Below are 20128 nucleotides of genomic sequence, written 5' to 3' on the forward strand. Positions count from 1 at the left end.
AAAAACCAGACCTGGACTTGTGTTTGTTTCATTCACACGTGTCTGAACAGAAGATTAAAAAGTGGCGTCGCGTCTTCACTTTTTATTCTGTTTATTTTGTACTTAAAGACAACAAGAGCGTCTTTGGATGTACGGAAGTTTTTACTCCACGCATTTTCATCAGATACTCCTTCCACAAAGACCTGGTTTAGACCTGGTTTAGACCTGGTTTAGACCTGGTTTAGTCCTGGTTTAGACCTGGTTTAGTCCTGGTTTAGACCTGGTTTAGACCTGGTTTAGACCTGGTTTAGACCTGGTTCAGTCCTGGTTCAGTTCTGGTTCAGTTCTGGTTTAGTCCTGGTTTAGACCTGGTTTAGACCTAGTTTAGACCTGGTTTATACTTGGCTTAGACCTGGTTTAGTCCTGGTTCAGTCTTGGATTAGTCCTGGTTTAGACCTGGTTTAGACCTGATTTAGTCTTGGTTTAGACCTGGTTTATACTTGGCTGAGACGTGGTTTAGTCCTGGTTTAGACCTGGTTCAGTCCTGGTTCAGTCCTGGTTCAGTTCTGGTTTAGTCCTGGTTTAGACCTAGTTTAGACCTGGTTTATACTTGGCTTAGACCTGGTTTAGTCCTGGTTCAGTCTTGGTTTAGTCCTGGTTTAGACCTGGTTTAGACCAGGTTAGGTCTGGTTTAGACCTGGTTTAGTCCTTGTTCTGTCCTGGTTTAGACCTAGTTTAGACCTGGTTTAGTCCTGGTTTTAAACCTGGTTTAGTCCTGATTTAGTCTTGGTTTAGTCCTGGTTTAGTCTTGGTTTAGTCCTGGTTTAGTCCTGGTTCAGTCCTGGTTCAGCTCTTGTTTAGTCCTGGTTCAGTTCTGGTTTAGTCCTGGTTCAGTCCTGGTTCAGCTCTTGTTTAGTCCTGGTTCAGTTCTGGTTTAGTCCTGGTTTAGTCCTGGTTCAGTCCTGGTTCAGCTCTTGTTTAGTCCTGGTTCAGTCCTGGTTCAGTCCTGGTTCAGTCCTGGTCTTGTCCTGGTTCAGTCCTGGTTCAGTCCTGGTTCAGCTCTTGTTTAGTGGTTTAGTCCTGGTTTAGTCCTGGTTTAGTCCTGGTTCAGTCCTGGTTCAGCTCTTGTTTAGTCCTGGTTTAGTCCTGGTTAGTCCTGGTTCAAGTCCTGGTTCAGTCCTGGTTCAGCTCTTTTAGTCCTGGTTCAGTCCTGGTTCAGTCCTGGTTCAGCTCTGTTCAGTTCTGGTTTAGTCCTGGTTTAGTCCTGGTTCAGTCCTGGTTCAGCTCTTGTTTAGTCCTGGTTCAGTCCTGGTTCAGTCCTGGTTCAGCTCTTGTTTAGTCCTGGTTTAGTCCTGGTTTAGTCCTGGTTCAGTCCATATACGGCGCAAAACGTCAGCATCTTCACAGTTATTTTGTTGAGAGTAACTTTAAATCGCTGCAATAGTTCGTTTAATATTTAACATTTTAAACACAGTAATATTATAATTTAACAAATCACTTTAAAACAACAGAAACAAATCATAAATAAAAAAAAATAAATAAACTCATCACAGTTTTAAAGTCAGTCGCCCAACAGTGTTTGTGATGCGGAAACTACAGTAGAACCGGACGCTTTAACTGTACGACCTGATCAGACTCTTCTCTCTCTCTCTTCTTCTTCTCTTTATCTCCAGACGCTTTCTCTTCTTCCGTCACTCTCTCTCTCTCTCTCTCTCTTCCTTTTGTTCCTCTCTTTCACTCCTTCTTTTTCCTCTCTTTCTTTCTCTCTGTGCGTCTGTGAGTCACTGTTCGTTGGGGACACAGGGTCACGGGGACCTGCCAAGACCCATCAGCTCTGTACACTGTAGGGGCTGCACGTTTAAAACACACACACACACACACACACACACACACACACGAACACACACACACACACACAACACACACACACACACACACGAACACACACACACACACACAACACACACACACACACACACACGAACACACACACACACAGAGTCAAAACACACACACACACACACACACACACACACACATGAACACACAGAGTCAAACACACACACACACACACACACACACACAACACACACACACACAAACACACACACACACACACACACACACACGAACACACACACAGAGTCAAACACACACACACACACACACACACACACACACGAACACACACACACACAGAGTCAAACACACGAGGCTGGGACAAGACTAACAGTGTTGGGAGTAACGCGTTATAAAAGTAACGAATTACAGTAATGCATTACTTTTTGCTGTAACGCAGTAATGTTTGGCATTACAGGGGAAAAAATAGTAATATTTTACTGGGTACAAATGTGAGTAACGCGCGTTACAATGTTTTTTTAACCTGGATTGAAGTGGTGGGTTTTTTCTTCATACAAATTCGCTAAAATCACCTCGATATCAGCAGCGGTGAAACGCCGGAGATGCGCCCTCGTAGACCTTCAGGTAAAAAGGAAGAACTGACACAGAACTCCACGCTGTTTAGACCTGGTTTAGACCTGGTTTAGACCTGGGTCAGTTCTGGTTTAGACCTGGTTTACACTCGTCCCTCCCTCTATCGCAGTTCACTTTTCGCGGTCTCGCTGTTTCGCAGTTTTTTTTGGGTTTTTTTGTGCAATTTTGCATGCCCTTTTTTCACATTGTATGAATGCGTATTGCGTTCCTCCTGCTGCGTCCTGACTGGCCAAGGGATTCCTGTCTCCTGTACAGTACAGAATGTGTTCAGCTGCCAAATTTAAATACATGTTCAGTCTCTAGCAGTGTGATTCTGAAGTGCTGTATGTCTGCAAGTTTTCTCCCTGACAAAACCCACAACGTCGACGAAACATTCTGCACCGACAAAGGCTCCTGCACTCGCACCCAAAAGGCAGAAGAAGATGCTAAACATCACACAAAAAGTTGGACTTCTGGACACGTTGAAGGAAGGTAGAAGTTACGCGCTGTAACAGACCCTTGCACCGGCTCGGGTCCCTGCAAATAGTTGCTGAAATCAGGGCCGTGAGCCTGAGCAGCAGAGTCCATAAAGAGCGATCGGGTGACAGTCGCTCTTACCTCCGTGAGGTGCGGAGCAGAGCCGCTCCTTTCTCCTGCGTCACCTTCGAGCCCGTCCTACAGTGAGTCCTGTTTTAGTCCTAGTTCACTTCTGGTTTAGTCCTAGTTCACTTCTGGTTTAGTCCTGGTTCAGCTCTGGTTTAGTCCTGGTTTAGACCTGGTTTAGTCCTGGTTCAGTCCATATACAGCGCAAAAGTTATTTTGGTGAGAGTAACTTAAAGTAATGCATAGTAATGTTATGAATTTATTTCTTTTATTTTTTTATTCTCATGACTGTTTATTTTGTACGATCATAAACTTTTGTGCCTTCTTCATTATTGTTTTTGAATTTTGTTGTACCTGGCGCAAACAAATAAATAAATGAATTGAACTGCGCGATGACCGGAAGTTTGAAATTCAGGATGCAAAGACATTTCCCATAATTTAGCTCAGCCTCCTCAGCCTCTCCTCCTCTTCACAAACACCGGTCCAGTGTGTAGACCTCAGAGAAGAGTCCGGGTTAAATGACGTGTGTGTGTTTGTGTGTGTTTGTGTGTTTTCCAGACGGACGCGGCGCTGATGTACGACGCGGTGCACGTGGTGGCCGTGGCCGTGCAGCAGGCGTCTCAGATCACAGTCAGCTCCCTGCAGTGTAACAGACACAAACCCTGGAGGTTTGGAGGACGCTTCATCAACCTCATCAAGGAGGTAAGACCTGCTCTGGGACTGGTGCAGACCTGGTGCAGACCTGCTGTGCACCTGGTTTAGACCTGGTTTAGACCTGGTTTAGACCTGGTTTAGACCTGGTTTAGTCCTGGTTTAGTCCTGGTTTAATGACCTGGTTTAATCTTGGTTTAGACCTGATTTAGTCCTGATTTAGACCTGATGTAGTCCTAGTTGAAATCTAGTGTAGTCTTCGTTTAGACCTGGTTTAGACCTGATTTATAGTCCTGGTTTAGACCTGGTTTAGACCTAGTTTAGTCCTGGTTTAGACCTCGTTTAGACCTGGTTTAGTCCTGGTTTAGACCTGGTTTAGACCTGGTTTAGTCCTGGTTTAGACCTGGTTTAGTCCTGGGTTTAGACCTGGTTTAAGTCCTGGTTTAGACCTGGTTTAGTTTTAGTCCTGGTTTAGTCTGGTGGTTTAGATCTGATTTAGTCCTGGTTTAGTCCTGGTTTAGACCTGGTTTAGTCTTGGTTTAGACCTGGTTTAGACCTGTTTGACCTGGTTTAGGTTTAGACCCGATTTAGTCCTGATTTAGACCTGATGTAGTCCTAGTTGAAATCTAGTGTAGTCTTCGTTTAGACCTGGTTTAGACCTGATTTATAGTCCTGGTTTAGACCTGGTTTAGACCTAGTTTAGTCCTGGTTTAGACCTCGTTTAGACCTGGTTTAGTCCTGGTTTAGACCTGGTTTAGATCTGGTTTAGTCTCGGGTTAGACCTCATTTAGAGCTGGTTTAGACCTGATTTAGTCTTGGTTTAGACCTTGTTTAGACCTGGTTTAGACCTGGTGTAGATCTGGTTTATTCTTGGTTTAGACCAGGTTTAGTCCTGGTTTAGTTCAGTTCTAGTTTAGATCTGGTTCATCCTAGTTTAGTCCTGGATTTTTCCTCGTTTAGACCTGGTTTAGTCCTGGTTTAGTCCTGGTTTAGACCTGGTTTAGTCCTGGGTTAGACCTGGGTTAGAACTGGTTTAGTCCTGGTTTAGACCTGGATTAGTCCTGGTTTAATCTTGGTTTAGATCTGATTTAGTCCTGGTTTAGTCCTGGTTTAGTCCTGGTTTAGACCTGGTTTAGACCTGGTTTAGTCCTGGTTTAGACCTGGATTAGTCCTGGTTTAATCTTGGTTTAGATCTGATTTAGTCCTGGTTTAGTCCTGGTTTAGTCCTGGTTTAATCTTGGTTTAGATCTGATTTAGTCCTGGTTTAGTCTTTGTTTAGATCTGGTTTAGACCTGGTTTAGTCCTGGTTTAGTCTTTGTTTAGACCTGGTTTAGACCTGGTTTAGACCTGGTTTAGTCTTGGTTTAGACCTGGTTTAGTCCTTGTTTAGTCCTGGTTTAGACCTGGTTTAGTCCTGGGTTAGACCTGGTTTAGTCCTGGTTTAGACCTGCATTAGTCCTGGTTTAATCTTGGTTTAGATCTGATTTAGTCCTGGTTTAGTCCTGGTTTAGACCTGGTTTAGTCTTGGTTTAGACCTGGTTTAGACCTGGGTTAGACCTGGTTTAGTCCTGGTTTAGACCTGGATTAGTCCTGGTTTAGTCCTGGTTTAGTCCTGGTTTAATCTTGGTTTAGATCTGATTTAGTCCTGGTTTAGTCCTGGTTTAATCTTGGTTAAGATCTGGTTTAGTCCTGGTTTAGTCTTGGTTTAGTCTTTGTTTAGACCTGGTTTAAACCGTTCAGAAGATTTGCCAGAAATACTGAATTCTGAACCTGACAAACAAACACAAGAATCACATTTCAGAACCTGTTTGTACAGAAAAAAAATGTAATTGTGATTTTGATTTGATTGTGATGAATCTCGCTGCAGTTTTTAAAATATTTTCTCCACATTTTTCTGTAAACAAACACAAACAAAATGACAATAGAAGAAAAAAACACAAGAAAACACACAACAGACCTTCACTTCAGTTTCACGCTCAGACATTTTCTTTGTTCAGCATCCAACATAAATCACTCCTGGAGCTTATCCGTCTGTCTTTTTCTACGTCTCTATCTCACTCTCTCCCTCCTCTTTCTCTTTCTCTGTCTCTGCTCCGAGTCTTTGATATGAAAACTCTCTCCTCGTCCTCTTTCTCTCTCTCTTGGCACGGCGAGTTTATTTGTGCAGCTCGGTTCGTCCACAAAGTCATTGGAAGAGCTTTACAGAATAAGAAATACATTAAAATCACAATAAAAAACAAATCAAAACGTAAACAGTCATCATATAAATAAAAAAGAGAGATTAAATGAGAGAAGAAGAAGAAGAGAGCGGAATGAAAAATGAAAATCTTTCAGTCAAACGCAGCGAAACAGAACGTTTTGGATGGTTTAGACCTGGTTTAAGAGCTGGTTTAGTCCTGGTTTAGTCCTGGTTTTAGTCCTGATTTAGACCTGGTTTAGACCTGGTTTAGACCTGGTTTAGTCCTGGTTTAGACCTGGTTTAGACCTGGTTTAGTCCTGGTTTAAGAGCTGGTTTAGTCCTGGTTTAGTCCTGGTTTATTCCTGGTTTAGTCCTGGTTTAGACCTGGTTTATTCTTGGTTTAGTCTTGGTTTGGTCCTGGTTTAGACCAGTTATAAACCTGGTATAGACCTGGTTTAGAGCTGGTTTAGATCTAGTTTAGTCCTGGTTTAGACCTGGTTTAGTCCTGTTTTAGTCCTGGTTCAGTCTGTATGCGGCGCAGAAGTCCGGCATTGCAGTTTAAGTCACGTAAACAGGAAATCAATTTTTTCCCATTTTTCATTTAAACACAAGATCGAAACTAAATCGATTTTTTAATTTTTGGCTTTGGAGACAAATAATGAAGAACATAGTTCTTTTTTGTTTTCTTATTTTTGGTTTTATTTTGTTAAACAAATGAACGAATAACATTTAAAGTCATTTTATGGCGTCCAGAACAATCAAAACACTCACAGTCACAGATTTTAACAAATCATCAACATTAGAACATGAAGCGATTTCAACGTGTCATTCCATCATTTCCATGAACAGTGTGTCTGTTTTTTTCATTTATTTGTCTCTTATGAACAACTGTAAGACCAGCTGATGTTTGGGAATAACAGACAAGTCAAAGAAAACACAGAAAAGATCAGACAGAGAAACATCAAACACACTGACCTTTCAACAGTGTTGTGCAAGTTCACACTTTTCATGAACTATTTCAAAGTTCAGTTCATGTTCAAAGTGAACAGTTCACGTTCATTGTTCACAATTTTAATTTTGAACTAGTTCAAAGTTCAGTTCATTGTATTTTTAGGTGAGATATGGAAATGAAAGACTGAACTTATTTTTCACTTCCAGTTTACAACAACTTTACAACATATAAACCATAAGAACAGTAGAGCCACATCAGCCTGTTGACATTATAATGTGTTTAATGTGTAGCTTTGACACAGTTTGTTTTACAGAAGCAAAAACTTAAAACCGCATGACTAATTTGCATAAACTGCGCTGATGCATCAGCTTCTGTTGCACTAAAGGACAGGAGCATATGTGTTCTTTCTGTGACAGAGGGACGTCACTGCAACTTTTGGACGTGTAACTAGAATGTAGTGAAAGTGAAGGAGGGCGGCTCCACTGCATGTGCTCGCCGTGTGTACGGAGCAGCTCGTCCCATGTGCGGAGATTTCAGAAAATAGGATCCATCCTATTTTTTGACGCTCTACGTGAGCATAGGGAGAGCATCTATTGTTGTGTTTGGGCATTTACCATCAGCACATCGTGGAAGTTCTGTGACATGTGAAGGAGCCCAGCTCCAGAACGACTGTTATTAGTGCTTTGAAATTAACTTTTGAAATCCTGGCTTTTGCTGTGGTCAGTTTGTACAGAAGGTAAATACAAGTCTGTTCAGCTGTTAGTTTCACTATGGACCTGGCGGCTAAATGCGTCCAGTCAAGTCTGATGGACTTTCCCCATTGACAAACACAGAGCCAGAGCCGCCCGTGTTCGTCCTGCTGCAGCTGCTCGTGGAGCCACTTTCCACGTTGACGCGACTGTGGTTTCGCGACGTTACGCATGACAACGCTGACGAGTGCCTTTGTCACTCGACTCAGGTGAAAACAAATTCTGACATTTAATTGACCCCCAACAGTGACGTACGTCGTTCATCTCACATCATTTGAACACATTCACGTTCAAGTTCTTGATTTACAAATGTGTTGCGTTCAGTTCAAAGTTCACTGAAAAATGAACATGTTCAACGAACACGTTCATTTGAAGTCGTTCATGCACAACACTGCATTTCAGATATTTACATCTTTTGTAGTGAGCAGGTCCAGACTGTGCTCTCTGTTGTGTGTTTTCTCTCCGACGTTGTGACTCGCTCTTTCACATTTTTGTCACATACATTACACACACATGTACATAAAATCTAAACCGTCAAAGTCTTTGCACACGACTGAAAACATCTCAGTGAAATCATCAATGAAACTCAGACACCGAGGAGGTTTGTGTTTGACTCTTCCCTCGCTCCCTCGCTCCCTCCCTCCCTCTCCCTCACTCCCCTCTCTCTCTCTCTCTCTCTCTCTCAGTGATCCTCTGTCTCTGCTCTGGGTCTTTGATATGATAACACACACTCTCTCTCTCTCTCTCTCTCTCTCTCTCTCTCTCTCTCTCTCTCTCTCTCTCTCTCTCTCTCTCTCTCTCTCTCTCTCTCTCTCTCTCTCTCTCTCTCTCTCTCTCTCTCTGTCCTCTCTCTCTCTCTCTCTCTCTCTCTCTTTCTTTCTCTCTGTTCTCTCTCTCTCTCTCTCTCTCTCTCTCTCTCTCTCTCCTCTCTCTCTCTCTCTCTCTCTCTCTCTCTCTTCTCTCTCTCTCTCTCTCTCTCTCTCTCTCTCTCTCTCTCTCTCTCTCTCTCTCTCTCTCTCTCTCTCTCTCTCTCTCTCTCTCTCTCTCTCTCTCTCTCTCTCTCTCTCTCTCTCTCTCTCTCTCTCTCTCTCTCTCTCTCTCTCTCTCTCTCTCTCTCTCTCTCTCTCTCTCTCTCTCTCTCTCTCTCTCTCTCTCTCTCTCTCTCTCTCTCTCTCTCTCTCTCTGTCTTTTCTCTGTGTGTTTGATATGAAAGCCCCTCCTCTGTCTTTCTGTTCCGTCTCTTTGATTTGAGACTTCAAGCTCGCTCTTTCACACACATGAAGAAGTCCTGGTGTCACTTCATTTTCAGTTTTATGATTTATTTTATGTTCTTATTTCATCTTTTTATTTGGACGCAGTGAAACGGGCCGATGTGGATGTGGTAACATTGCGCCGTGTCTCTGTGTGCGCACCGTGAATATCTGTGATCTGGCCAAGACTTTAAAACTCATATCAGGTTATTCGTCATGTTTTCAGATTTATTATTTACTTACTCAGTGGTGGAGTTAATAATTTAAGGGCTCTAAGTGAACATGAGTTTGGGGGCCCGAGCTATAATGCACCGTTTTGTTATTTTGAGGGAGGTTTTTGTTCTCGAGACATGCACATCTTTATTTGAATTATGGTGGATTGGAAACTTGCCTTATGAGTTTCGTCGCCTACTAGAAAACCAGAGCTGAAAGTAGTTTTATTTTTTGCTGGTACAATTACATTTTTGTTTACATCCATTACATATGATTATGATTATGTTCAAATCAGAGTGAAGCTGACTCGTCCATTCTCACGTGAAAGGGGCGGAAAGCTTTGACAGTGAAAACAGATTTGACTATAAGGCGACGTTCAGACTGCAGCCTGAAGTGACCCAAATCCGATTTTTTGGCCTCTATGTGACTTGTATCTGATCTTTTAATGTCAGTCTGAACGACACAGATCCGATTTTTTGCAAATGTGACCCAGGACACTTGGATATGTGCTCCTGAACTGAAATACGATACATATCTGATCTTTTGACATGTGACTTCAGTCTGAACGGTCAAAGTGCATTCATCCACCTACACGTTATCAACAAGACAACAAACACAAACGTCACTATTCTGCGCGGAAGTTGGCGAAAATTGTGTCCGTGTGACTGAAGTGAAGCACATCACCACTCACCTCACTCTTTGGCTCCGTCTCCACATCCACGTTCACGTTTCATTTCAACAGACTGAACCACAAAACACCACGACCAAAAACCTCGTCCTTCTCCTTCTCAATCTCCTCCTTAAAACAAGTCTCCTCCTTAAAACAAGTAAGTGTTCATGTTCTGACTCCGGTACGAGAGGATCTTTAAAATCTCCAGGTGCTCGATGCTGCGTCCATGTTTGGACAACTTCCGTAAACACAGAGACGCTCGCTGCGGTTGACGTCGTCGTGTCTCCAGTGTCACATGTGGGACACTTTAGGGCCGTTTAATGTTCACACTGGAGTCACATACAAGTCGTATTTAATTGGAAAATGTGAACGACCTCGCAAAAACATCGGATTTCACAAAAAAATCGGAATTGAGCGTTAAGCCCTGCAGTCTGAACGTAGCCTAAGTAGTTTTCTGATAGATTAAAGTTTTTGACAAGGCTTGTTTGCAGTGCAGGGTCAGTGACGGGCTGATGTGGCTGGTTGTTGTAATATTTCTCGTGTCTCTGTGTTCAGGCTCAGTGGGACGGGCTCACTGGACGTGTCCTCTTCAACAGGACAAACGGACTGAGGACAGACTTCGACCTGGACGTCATCAGCCTCAAGGAGGACGGACTACACAAGGTACACAGCAGGTTCAGCAGACTTAAGCAGACTGTAGCCAAAATGCATAATTCATTCATTTAAAATTAAACCACTGGATTTTTTGAGACACCCAAAGTGCTTTACTGCGCACTATTCCTTCACTCCACACTTACGCCACATTTACATGAGAGCTTTAATTCTGAATAAAAATAAATTAATTCTGAATAAAAATGAATTCCACTTTAAATAAGACCATGTAAACACTTAATTTCTAAGGAAAATTTAATTTAATTCCAAAGTAAGTGTGTGGTTTATTCCAATTTTAAAGCCTAATTAATTTATTCCTCGATCATGCAAATGTTTCTTCTTCTTAAAAATAATCCCGGTCGTTCAGCTCTTGCTCGTTGTGTCGCCCTTCAATCCGGCTCCACTAGTCCTGGCTTCGGACTTTCATCAACTTCTCTTTGGATTTGAGAGCGGGATGCGGGAGTGGGCTGAGTTTGTCTTCTTCCTCCTTCTCCGACACTCTTCCCTTCTCCTCCTCAGCCGACAGACGTAATGCATGATGAGACAATTCTCCAACTGCTGCGCAATTATCATCAGAAAGACTGAGAAAAAAGTTTGCATCATGTTTGTGTCCGTGGCGTAATGACAAACCGCAAGCCGGTAGCAGCTGAAGTTTGCATTTTTCTTCCAGTCGACATAAATACGTTTGTGTCTCTGTCCAATCAGAACCTTCCCCACACCCAGACGTTGTGCAAAATTAAATAAAGACGATTTAACGTGTTTTCCATGTAAACCTCAATTTGGATTTATTATTCCCATGTAAACTTGAATGGTGCATGTTGGACTCCGCCAGGGCTGCCCTTTGTCACCGGTTCTGATCATTGTTTTTATGGACAGAATTTCTAGGCGCAGTCAGGGGCCGGAGGGGGTCCGGTTTGGGGACCACAGGATCTCATCTCTGCTGTTTGCGGATGATGTTGTCCTGTTGGTTTCATCGAACCAGGACCTGCAATGTGCACTGGGGCGGTTTGCAGCTGAGTGTGAAGCGGCTGGGATGAAGATCAGCTCTTCCAAGTCCGAGGTCGTGGTTCTCGACCGGAAAAAGTTGTCTTGTCGTCTCCGGGTGGGTGGAGAGTCTCTGCCTCAAGTGGAGGAGTTCAAGTATCTCGGGGTTTTTTTCACAAGTGAGGGGAGGACGGAGCGTGAGATTGACAGGTGGATCGGTGCAGCGTCTGCAGTGATGCGATCGCTGTATCGGACCATAGTGGTGAAAAGGGAGCTAAGTCGAAAGGCAAAACTCTTGATTTACCAGTCAGTCTTTGTTCCTCCCCTCACCTATGGTCATGAGCTCTGGGTAATGACCAAAAGGACGAGATCGTGGATACAAGCGGCAGAGATGAGTTTCCTCCGCAGGGTGAGGAGCTCAGTCACATGGGAGGAGCTCTGAGTCGAGAGGAGCCAGTTGAAGTGGCTCGGGCATCTGTTCTGGATGCCTCCTGTGCGCGTTCCTCTGGAGGTGTTCCAGGCATGTCCCACTGGAAGGAGTCCTCAGGGAAGACCCAGGACACGCTGGAGGGACTACGTCTCTCGGCTGGCCTGGGAACACCTCAGGGTCCCGCTGGAGGAGCTGGAGAACGTGTCTGGGGTGAAGGAAGTTTGTGAGTCCCTGCTTAGACTGCTGCCCCCGCGACCCGGCCCCGGATAAGCAGAAGAAAATGGATGGATGTAAACTTGAAGAAGAATATTTTAATTCTGAACTATTTTATTCACAGCAATTAATACAGTATAAAAAATAACATGTAAACGTGGCCACTCTGCCCCTCCAACCTCCACAACACTCACACACAGCACGACATATCACAGGTTTTCATGATTTTCTATTTCTGACGTAGTTTTGTGGGGTAGCACCTGCTCAATATTTATCCTAGTTTTATCATTTGTAAAGAAAAGCTGATCACTGGAAGTAACGCTGAGCTCTAAAAAATGAATCTTTTGTTTATGTCATTAATACACAATATTCCATGCACGATAATGGAAGAACAATTTACACTCAAGGAAGACGTTTTTCGGACAAAATAAAGGTGTTGTTATTATGATGTAAATTAGACGAGCCGGGGCCGTTGTTTACAGTGCGGTTGCCAGGTAACAGTCATGCTAAATAGGTAAACGGTCACATTTTTATATACAGTACCAACGATTATCTCCCAACTGAGCGACTGTCACGCGTCACATCATGTTTTATTCTGTAATGCTTAGACGAGTGTGTTGTGTGTGTGTGTTTGTGTGTGTGTGTTGTGTGTGTGTGTGTGTGTGTGTGTGTGTGTGCGCTGACCTGACTTGATCCGCTCTGACACAGATCGGCACTTGGGATCCCCCTAGCGGCCTCAACATGACGGACAGCCACAAGAGCAAGACGACCAACATCACCGACTCCCTGGCCAACAAGTCCCTGCGAGTCTCCACCATACTGGTACTGCAACAACACACAGTACTGCACACACGAACGACTCGCGCTGTAGTAGAAGTACACGGTGTACTTCATCGTTATGTGTTTTTATTTACAGTTTAGTGTCATTTACAGGTCAAAGCAGGTCTAAACCAAGACTAAAACGGTCTAAACCAGGACTAAACCAGGACTAAACCAGGTCTAAACCAGGACTGAACTAGCAGGACTGAACAAGGTCTAAACCAGGTCTAAACCAGGTCTAAACAAGGACTAAACCAGGACTAAACTAGGACTAAACCAGACCTGAACCAGGACTGAATCAGGACTAAATTAGGATTAACCAGGACTAAACCAGAGCTGAACCAAAGATGAACCAGGACTGAACCAGGACTAAACCAGAACTAAACTAGGACTACACCAGAGCTGATCCAGGACTGAACCAGGACTAAACCAGGTCTAAACTAGGTCCAAACCAGGACTAAACTAGGACAAAACTAGGACTAAAGCAGACATGAACCAAGACCGAACCAGGACTAAATTAGGACTAAAACAGAACTGAACCAGGTCTAAACCAGGACTCAACCAAGACTGAACCGAGGACTGAATCAGGACTGAACCAGGTCTAAACCAGAACTAAACTAGGACTAAACCAGAGCTGAACCGAGATTAAACCAGGACTAAATTAGGACTAAACCAGAACTAAACCAGGTCTAAACCTGGTCTAAACCAGGTCTAAACCAGGACTAAACCAGGTCTAAACCAGGTCTAAACCAGGACAAAACCAGGACTAATCTTGGACTAGAACTTAGAAACTAGGAGCGTCCCTGAGAGAACCCCAAAGCTCGATCGGGCGTCGGGTGCTCTTCGCCCTGTGGAGCGCCGGTCCTTTCGCCTGCGGTCACCCGACGGTCTACGCGGGCGCACCTCCGGGCTCGTTCCAACACTCGGAACTGTAACGATGGCGTTTCATCGCTCCTGATATCGCCATGATTCTAACAAATTTGTATGAAGAAAAACAAAAAACCCACCACTTCAATCCAGGTTAAAAAAGCATTGTGTCTGTTCCATAGCAGAAACTAAACTCTTGCCCAGTTGACAGAATTTTCGACAGTCGTGGCTCAATTCTTGACCACGTTTGCCGTTGATATTTGTAACTATATTTGAGCACGGCACCACAAAACACACCTCACAATCGTGGTTCAACTGTCAAACCCTCTCATCGTGTTGCGCAGGAGGAGCCGTACGTGATGTTCAAGAAGTCGGACAAGCCTCTGTACGGAAACGAGCGCTTCGAGGGATACTGCATCGACCTCCTCAAGGAGCTGGCGGCCATCCTGGGCTTCAGGTACGAGGTGCGCCTGGTGGAGGACGGGCGCTACGGCGTGCTGGACGAGGGCACGGGCCAGTGGAACGGCATGGTGCGAGAACTCATCGACCACGTGAGTACACATACAGGTCGTCTTTAGTCTGTCGGTTTTGATGAAGCAGTACATGGTTATTTTCCTCTAGCCTAATACATGCATTATGAATTTCGGACTTACGGTCAATGCATACCGGGAAACTGGGAACTTCCGAAAAAGTGAGCATCAAACCGCCGTGTTTGTTTCCCAGTGGGATGCATCTATTGTCAAAATCGATCTTTTCAAGTCTTTTGAACCATGTCGCTTTTGTTTCTGGTTCTGATATTGTCATGTTTTAGTTTTGGGATTCGGACGTCGTAATTGTGTGGTTGTTGGATCCTAACAGCGGAAAACAGCTTGAGAAATTTGTTTGCGACCTCCATAATGCAAAAGGGAATCAGATGTGTGTGACTCAAACCTCTGTTCAAACTGTTTCCCTTCCCAAAGGAATTGAAAAATAGTGAAAGGTGAAGGCGATGGGCAGAATTGATCCACAGGAAGGACGAAAAAGAAATCATCCCGAGTTTGGAGAGAACATTTTGTATGTGGAGCGCCAACAAAGCAAAATCCCGATCCCTCGCCCAACCTCAGTTATGAATGTAAAAAGTCAACACCAAAGCCAAACGCACCAACTGTTCACCAAGAAACACCTTCCACTGCAAAGAGACCAAGACGTGATGTTGCTGTAAAACCACAAGAACAAGAAAGTGCAGCTCAGTCTGTTTGTCTTCTGCTCCTCTCCATTAACAAACAGGATCCCGCTTTGTTGTCACTCCACATACAAAATGTTCTCTGTAAACTTGGGATGATTTCTTAGTCAGACAAAGTTTTCCTTTTTGGTTCTTCCTGTGGATCAATCCTGCCCATCACCTTCACCTATCACTATTTTTCAATTCCGTTGGGAAGAGAAACAGTTTGAACAGAGGTTTGCAGTCACACAGATTTGATTCCTTTTTGCATCTATGGAGTTGACAAACATCCAAAGCTTGTTTCTCGAGCTGTTTTCCGCTGTTAGGATCCAACAACCACACAATTACGATGTCCGAATCCCAAAACTAAAACATGACAATTTCAGAACCAGAAACAAAAGTGATATGGTTCAAAAGACTTGAAAAGTCTGGCTTTCTTAATAGACGCATCCCACTGGGAAAACAAACATGGCGGTTTGATGTTCAAATTTTTCGGAAAATTCTTCCCAGTATGAAATGTGCAGTGACCGGACGTCCAAAATTCGTGATGCATCTATGAAGTCGAAAGTGTCAAAAACAGGTCTTGAAACCAAAGAGAAACTGCTGTGTGCACTCTGCATCTATTTGTAAAGCTTTTTTTTTATACTCAGAGAATCTGGAAGTGCACTATTACCATGCTAGTTGTTGTTAGTGATGAAAGATATACTTAGACAAACTTTATTGATCCACAAGGGAAATTATTTGGGCACAGTAGCTCAAACATCACAATATACAGGGTGTTCCAAAAATGTGACATTATTTCGCAGGCCAATAATTTTGTCAGTTCTCAAATCTAACATTTTCACAGAATGTGTAGAAACAGATCGAGATTTTATATTTAATGTTTTGTTTTTAATGTTAATGTTTTGTGTTTGTTCTGCCGTTCACTCCCAAAGAAACTTCATTTTGCATCTTGGAATCCGCTCGCACACACTCACCCAAGACTGTGTAGCCTTGAGCGCAAAATTTGGAAAAACTTCTCCAACTGGCAAACAAATTTGGACTTGGTGCCAAAAACTGTAAGAGTTTGGCTGTTTATTGCAGGGCTAAAGGATCTGGTAGACCAACTTCAACATCAGAAGAGAAATGAAGAGAGTGAACGGCACGGCTCGACCTGAAAACAGAACAAAAATGAAATGTTAAAAATAAAATCTTGATCTGTTTCTATCAGAGGTGGTTCTAGGACGGGGGTCACCTCTAATCCGATTGGCCCCTGAAGTGTCCCGGAGAATTCAATGATCACTGATGCAATTCCACCTCCAAACTTTCAGCGGCAGTAGCTCTATTTCGTCAATACAACTTAATGGGGGAAGAAACAGACCAGTGAAGGACTTTTTTTACTGTCTATCGGCAACTTCTTAATGATCCCCAGCCCTAATCTCGACCGCTTTGTTTACTGTTGTGTTGTTCCACAAAAGGGACCCAGACAGGCGCTTGAGTTTGACGTCATAGCTTCATAGCTCTTCGTTGATTGGTCGGTGCGCCGTCTACAACTTCCGGGGTTCTTGCAAACCGTCTATAGCACAGGGGTGAGCAAACTATGGCCCGGGGGCCGTATGCGGCTGTTTAAACCTTTTAATCCGGCCCACCGAACTTGAATAAATTACAATAATAAACCTTGTTGATGTTTTATTTTTCCTGCATTTCCGGCGTTTCCCAGTAGATGGCACACTATATATACATTAATGTGCAGCGTATTATGTTGGTCGCAATGCTTTATGGGAAAGTGACAGGAGTCATTTTGTGGGCGGCATATTTGGACCATGAGTGAGGTAGAAGTGTTCAAGACATAAGGCTGCACTGTTTCTGTTTTAAGTTGGTTTAAAGCAAAGTCTAAAGGTTTACAGATGCAGTGTTATAAATCATAACACATGGAGTGTCTTATAGGGCTGGTTACACTGTATGTGTAACTGTTTACATGTGTAGCCTTGGGGCTTGGGCTCTGTTAGTCTATGAAATCTAAGCACTCAGGACTCACACTAGGTTGTGGTGTGCGGCTGAGTAGACCTCATTCACTTTTTATGTAGTCTAAAAGTTACAGCGTGTGGTGCAGAATACGTTCCTTCATGAGCGCAGATACGAGTGTAATGGAGCTGGGCTCTTAACACGTCATGTCCTGCCTCCTGTCTCCGGTCCTTCAGTCAAATTTTAGAACCCAATGTGGCCACCGAGCCATAAAGTCTATTGTATTCTGATTCCTGACCCAGACGCTGAAGAAAAATGAAACTGAGCAGAGGCACTAGGTGGTAAGAAACCAGAGTTCTTGGAGAAAAACTATCCAGACACATTGGGAACATGAAAACTCCACATAGAAACACCTGGGACCCGGGAATCAAACCCAAAACCTTCTTGCTCAAATTAAACTACAGAACCTTTTGAAAAACACAAGTAAAATGTGTGATTCGTCCCGGGTCGTGCACATGTGCTGAGAGCCGCAGAGTGAGTGTGAGTTGGTGTCATGTGAGCTGTGATCAGACTGAGAGTGTATTGATCTAACATCTGTCTGCTGGAACATTAGTCCAATTACTCCTCTGCTCTTATTGGCCCCCGGGGGCCCTTTAGTCCTCTCCTCCTCCTCCGCTCTCCTCTTCTCCTTCTCACCACATCCATCCATCTCTCTACCCCCTCATCTCTCTCCTCTCCTCCCCCCTGCTCTTCCCTTCTTGTTATTCGTTAATATTCTGGTTGAACAGTCAGGTTCAAGGTCCAATTTGAAATAGTTATTCATCTCAATAAAGAACCCATATTTAATTGTTTTTTTTTTGTTGTCGTCGTTTTTAGTTTTCTCTAGTAGCTCTATTAGACTTTATTATTAAACATTCACAGGAGATAAGGACTTCAACTGTTTACTTTCTAAACTCCTGACAGCAGAGGGCGCTCTAACCCCTAAATGCCTCACTGGAAACAGAGGTGAATTCATTTAAGTGTATTTTTTTTCAAATACAGACATAATTTTCAGCTGAAATGTGAAATACTGATCCCAAAGTGACGAAAAGCAGGTTTAAAATAGAATTAAAGTCACAAGAATGCAGAATATATTCTTAGGAACTGTTTACATGAGAACGCTTGCAGGTAAGAACGACTAAATAGTTTATCGGAAGTGCCTTTCGTTTAGACGGTGACAGCGTTTTGGGGGCTTAAAAATGTAAAAATCTGAAACCACATCCAGAGTGGAAAAGTTAAATACACTCCACCGTAGTGTTTCCATCTACACTGCCCAAGACGCAAAACTCTGGTCAGATCTGATCAGGTCATGTACATGTTTACGTCACAAACATACAGTGCACAGAAACAAACATGTCGGACCTTCAAGTTGCTCTGACAGCTCTACTAAACTTACAGGAGGCTCCCAACAAATGTACAGAATGTGCAGAGATTCTATTAGTGAACAGAAAAGGATCTGCAGTCACCTCTGTCAAATTCTGGATGCACCAGGTCGTTGTAGTCGAGTCAGACGGTGATGGACGAGACCCGGAGAACCAGTCGACTTTGTGGAAGGAGGAGCTGATGAAAATGTGTGACGTCAAAACTTCCATATTTCCAAAGACGCTCTTGTTGCTTTAAGTACAAACATAACCAGTCGAATTTCACACACTTTTGCGTCACCGTGTGTACGCAGATTTACTCTCGAAAACACTCATCTAAACGCGGAATAAAAGTGAAGACGCGACGCCACTTTTGCGTTTTCTGTTCAGACCGTCCTCATATGAACGTAGCCTTACTCTGAACAGTGTCGCCTTGCCACAGATCTGATCTATAACTTGGCTTGTGGTGCCACTTGCTTAATCATAGGCCCCGTCCGCACTAGTTTGTATTCGAGTCGTTTTCATTGTGGATTCAGTGTTCGTTCGCACTAATCCCACTGAAAATGGCTCCAGAGACGGAACAATCTGATGCCTCCACCTCCCACGAAAACATCTGAGTACAGATCTGATCCTGCACCGTGTGGACTCCTGAAAACACTGATACTCTGATGTAGGTCTGTGCACCGTGAAGTAATTCACCACCAAAACACTAACAGGCTAGAATATCTGTCCATTCATATAAACGTGTGTCTGTGTGTACGACCTGCAGACGTATAATCTCTGAAAAGTTTAACATGAACCATCTCCAAACACAGAACAGACTCACCATCAGCAGAACACGCCTCTGTCACAGAAAGAACACTCATATTCCACTGAGTCGTGTCCTTTAGTCCGACAGAAGCTGAACCACATCAGCGCACAAGGAGCGAGCTGTTTTTTTTTTTTTAAGTGCTCAGTTTATGCAAATGAGCCATGTGGTTTTAAATTTAGTTTCTGTAAAACGTAAACAAATGTGATTAAAGCTGTGTGGATAGGGAAGGATTGCGGACACAGAAACGACGTGTCTGGACTCAAAACGTTTCCGATACAGTGATTTATTTCAGTATAAACGTAGCCCTAGATGAGCTTAATGTGAGACTGTGGAACATTCCAGGCAAAGCAACAACATCATGAAGAGGTTAGGTTAGGTTGCTTTATTTGTACCCGTTTTTGCAGATTTAAGCGGCAAGTTGAGACAAGCAGGTGAAAGTTTTTTCTTTAAAGAAAACTCTGTCACTCCAGATTGATCTGCGTGTCAGTCTGAAGTGAGTTCTGAACAGTATCAGTCTGAAATGGCTCTCGCTGAAAGAGATTAGAAAAGGTGAAGCGTCATGACGATTATCTGAATCTGATTAGTCGAAACTTTGCCGGAAAATCAAACTTTAGTTAAATCCAGACGAGAGAGAAAAGCCCAGGGGTCTGGTCAAGTGGTAACGGAGGGAAACGGGCAGATTTTTTGACAGATTTCTTATTCAGAAACTAGAGGGACTATTGAAATAAGTAAAGTATCAGAATGTAGGAAAGAGTTACACTCCAACAGGGTCAAGTTAAACCTGTGATATTCTTTCAAGTTCAAGACAAAAAAAATTTAAAAACTCATGTCGGTAACAGAGGGAATGAAATATGCAGCACTTTTTGGGCAATAAATCCAAACAGTGATAACTCTTGGTTCTCACTTACATATCCTTAACAAACTGGTTTGAATATTTGCTTCATATAGTTTTCTACCATATGGTACAAGATTAGGTTGAAAAACCTCTTACTTTTTGACTCAAGAGATTTTTTTATTAAGAAAGGTCATGGTAACGGAGGGAAAAGTAACGGAGTGAAAATTGTACAAACAAGTAGAAGGTGCAGGATTTT

At 43.3% G+C, this 20128-nt stretch overlaps 1 protein-coding gene across 1 annotated transcript in view; it reads left to right on the top strand.

Moving 5' to 3' along the window:
- Nucleotides 1-20128, top strand: part of LOC110153437 (glutamate receptor ionotropic, kainate 2-like) — a 238669-nt gene that overhangs the window by 126236 nt on the left and 92305 nt on the right. Inside the window, exons 11-14 of the mRNA XM_055149757.1 lie at nucleotides 3613-3756; nucleotides 10273-10380; nucleotides 12704-12817; nucleotides 14026-14232. Of these exons, the coding sequence (XP_055005732.1) occupies nucleotides 3613-3756; nucleotides 10273-10380; nucleotides 12704-12817; nucleotides 14026-14232 (573 nt within the window). The remainder of the gene's footprint in view (nucleotides 1-3612; nucleotides 3757-10272; nucleotides 10381-12703; nucleotides 12818-14025; nucleotides 14233-20128) is intronic.

This window comes from Boleophthalmus pectinirostris, unplaced genomic scaffold, assembly GCF_026225935.1.
Source record: "Boleophthalmus pectinirostris isolate CB_2022bp ecotype Guang Dong unplaced genomic scaffold, ASM2622593v1 HiC_scaffold_13, whole genome shotgun sequence".
Classification (NCBI taxonomy): domain Eukaryota; kingdom Metazoa; phylum Chordata; class Actinopteri; order Gobiiformes; family Gobiidae; genus Boleophthalmus; species Boleophthalmus pectinirostris.